This window comes from Microtus ochrogaster, chromosome 22, assembly GCF_000317375.1.
Source record: "Microtus ochrogaster isolate Prairie Vole_2 chromosome 22, MicOch1.0, whole genome shotgun sequence".
Lineage (NCBI taxonomy): Eukaryota > Metazoa > Chordata > Mammalia > Rodentia > Cricetidae > Microtus > Microtus ochrogaster.
In genome coordinates, this window is record NC_022023.1 from 14,479,514 (window position 1) to 14,482,484 (window position 2,971).

The following is a 2,971-nucleotide window of genomic DNA, read 5'->3' on the forward strand; positions in this document are numbered from 1 at the left end:
AAAAAAAAAAAAAAAAGAATTTAGTGAAGAAGCAATATAAAACCGCCTCGCAGTATCTGACCAATACATAGGAGTCCTCTGTGAAAGCGATTACTGTTAATCCGCCATCTTCATCTGACAGCTGTTCCCTGCAGTTGTGGCTTCTCCAAAACCCACAGTTCCTCTCTTCTGCTTCTTCCCTTAAGACTAGGTTGGGATAAGTTCCAGTGTCCTCGGCCCCCCTTCTGGAGTCCCTTAAAGAAGTCCACAGACACTTTTTAATGAGTCATGTGCTGCATAACCACATTTCAGATAAAGACAATCTTGAGACCCGATGGTGCTCCTAGAGAACCCCATCATCTAGTGACTGGGCGGACATCTGTCGTCTGCACTCATGATGTTCCCACGATGAAATCGCCTTCCAACCCGTTCCTCGCAGGAGTCCTCATCCCTAAGCTGCACACGACTTCACCAGACATGATGAAACCCTGTCTTCTTGTTGTTGTTGTGCTGAGCCAGGGTCTTGATATATAACCCAAGGTGTATGGCCTCAAATACCTCATCCTCTTGACTAGCTGCGGACTGCTGGGATTACAGACAGTCCTGTGCCACCATACCACGCCCAGCCCCATGCGTACAGTTGCTGGCTGGCTCTCTCTCCTGGCCCCCTTCTCTGTCGGGAGTGTGTGTGTGTTTTTCTTTTCTTTTTCTTTTTTTTCTTTTAAGACTGGATTGTACTTAAGCTGGTCTTGAGCTCCTCCTAGAGCCTTGTTTCCACCTCCCAAGGGCTGGGACCACTGGTGTCTATCACCACACTTGGCTCTTCCACGCTACCTGTCACCCATGCTTGGCTCTTCCACGCTCTCTTGGTAGATGTGTGACGCTAAGCTGCTTAGATACGAAACCATCCATCTGACCTAACCATTATCCCTCTCCCCGCCTTTTCTTTTTAGATCCTGAAAATCAAATTCAGTGCCTTTTGCACACCACAGAGCACTGAGGTACATCCCTAGGCTTCTGCTCTTAGCCCTGAAGCAGCTTTCAAGATGGGCACCCCTGCTCTCAGTGAGGCAGAGATGGGCACCCCTGCTTTCAGTGAAGCAGAAATGGGCACCCCTGCTCTCAGTGAAGCAAAGATGGGCACCCCTGCTCTCAGTGAGGCAGGCAGCCTCGTCAGATGCTACCAGTAAGAACAAGCAATGTGACAGGGATGGGCCCACCCACCGCCTACTTCAGGTAACAGAAGTTCCAGAGACCCAAGAAAAGAATAATTTTATTGGAGCTGAAGACCTGGGGGTGGCCTCCCTGTCGGTATAATTAAGCTGCAGCAATGGGAAGAGGAAGTCTCCCAGTGCCAGGGCGGACGGGGTGGGAATGCTCATTTTGGATGCTGGGCCAGGACATTGGTACCTGAAACCTCTTCATGTCCATGACTCGTTCCAGTGAGACAGAGCAGTCTGTCCAGTACACAGTCCACTCTTCATCCTCCCCCACTTCCTTCAGGCCACACATTTGGGCTGCCCGGCGCACTGTAGAGACAGGGAGATCAATGCTGCCAGCCTGGGTACCAGTCATGAGCCCTGGAACTCTAGCTGGGCTGAAGAAGGAACAGACCTGACCAAAGAGTAGATTGTAAAGGCATGTGGTTCTTACCACAGCATCTTAGTTACCAGGCTGCAATCGCAAGTTCATGAGGCTAGCAGAGAAAACAAGAGCCAGACCTCCGCTGCTCTGGGTCAGGACTATGTGGATATACAGCTGACCCTAGGTTGGATGGAGCACACTGGCACCTAAGACTCTGAGTGGCTCTTTGTACAGATGTCAGAAGAGGAGAGCGATGAAAACCCTGACCTAGCTGGGTTATTACTTTTGTTTGTTAAGCCCCCTGAGAGCCTCTCAAGGGAAAAAACGCAGTTTTCATTATTGTGGTGTTGGAGATTAAACCTAGGACTTTTTTGTTGTTGTTTTGTTTTTTTGAGATGAGGTTTCTTTGTAGCTCTAGAGCCTGTCCTGGAACTTGCTTTATAGACCATGCTGGCCTCGAACTCAAAAAAGATCTTCCTGCCCCTGCCTCCCGAGTGCTGGGATTAAAGGCGTACACCACCACTGCCTCGCAAACCTAGGACTTTTTGCATGGTAGGCAGGTCCTTTACCATTGAGCTATGTTCTCAACTTTCAAAAGCTGCTGGTTTTTGCTGTTGTTGTTCTTATTGTTAAGATATTCATTATTGGGGCTGGAGAGATGGCTCAGAGGTTAAGAGCACTGACTGTTCTTCCAGAGGTCCTGAGTTTATTTCCCAGCAACCACATGGTGGCTCACAGCTATCTGTAATGAGATCTGGCGCCCTCTTCTGGCCAGCAGGCATACATGGAGGCAGAATGTTGCATACATAATAAATAAATAAATCTTAAAAAAAAAAGATATTCATTATTTTGCTGAGCAGTGGTGGCACACACCTTTAATCCCAGCACTCAGGAGGCAGAGGCAGGCAGATCTCTGGGAGTTCGAGGCCAGGCTGGTCTACAGAGCAAGTTCCAGGACAGCCAGGCTACACAGAGAAACCCTGTCTCAAAAACAAAACAAAACAACAACAAAAAAGATTTTTGTTGTTTTTAATCACGTGTATGTGTGTGGGCACACGTGGGTCAGGCCCTGCATGTGGAGGTCGGAAGATGATTAGCAAGGGTCGCCCTCTGCCATGTGGGTCCCCAGAGACTAAACTTGGGTTGCCAGCCGTATGGACAAGTGTGCATGTGTAAGAGCTCTCTCTCCAGCCCCCAAAGCAGCTTTAACTTTTCTTTATGCTCCTTATTTGAAGGGTAGAACAATGTGACATTTCGTCAGATTTTTTTCTTTTTTTTTCTTTTTTCTTTCTTTCTTTCTTTTTTTTTTTTTTTGCTGGTTATGTAACCAAAGATAACCTTGAACTTCTGATCCATTTGACTCTATCTTCCAAATGCTGGGATTATTATTATTATTATTTTTTTTTTT

At 47.4% G+C, this 2,971-nt stretch overlaps 1 protein-coding gene across 1 annotated transcript in view; it reads right to left on the reverse strand.

Moving 5' to 3' along the window:
- The window catches only part of LOC101991563 (tubulin polyglutamylase TTLL13), an 18,444-nt gene that overhangs the window by 12,691 nt on the left and 2,782 nt on the right, over nucleotides 1-2,971 (reverse strand). The window contains exon 4 of the mRNA XM_005357706.3: nucleotides 1,390-1,508. Coding sequence (XP_005357763.1) covers nucleotides 1,390-1,508 — 119 coding nt within the window. The remainder of the gene's footprint in view (nucleotides 1-1,389; nucleotides 1,509-2,971) is intronic.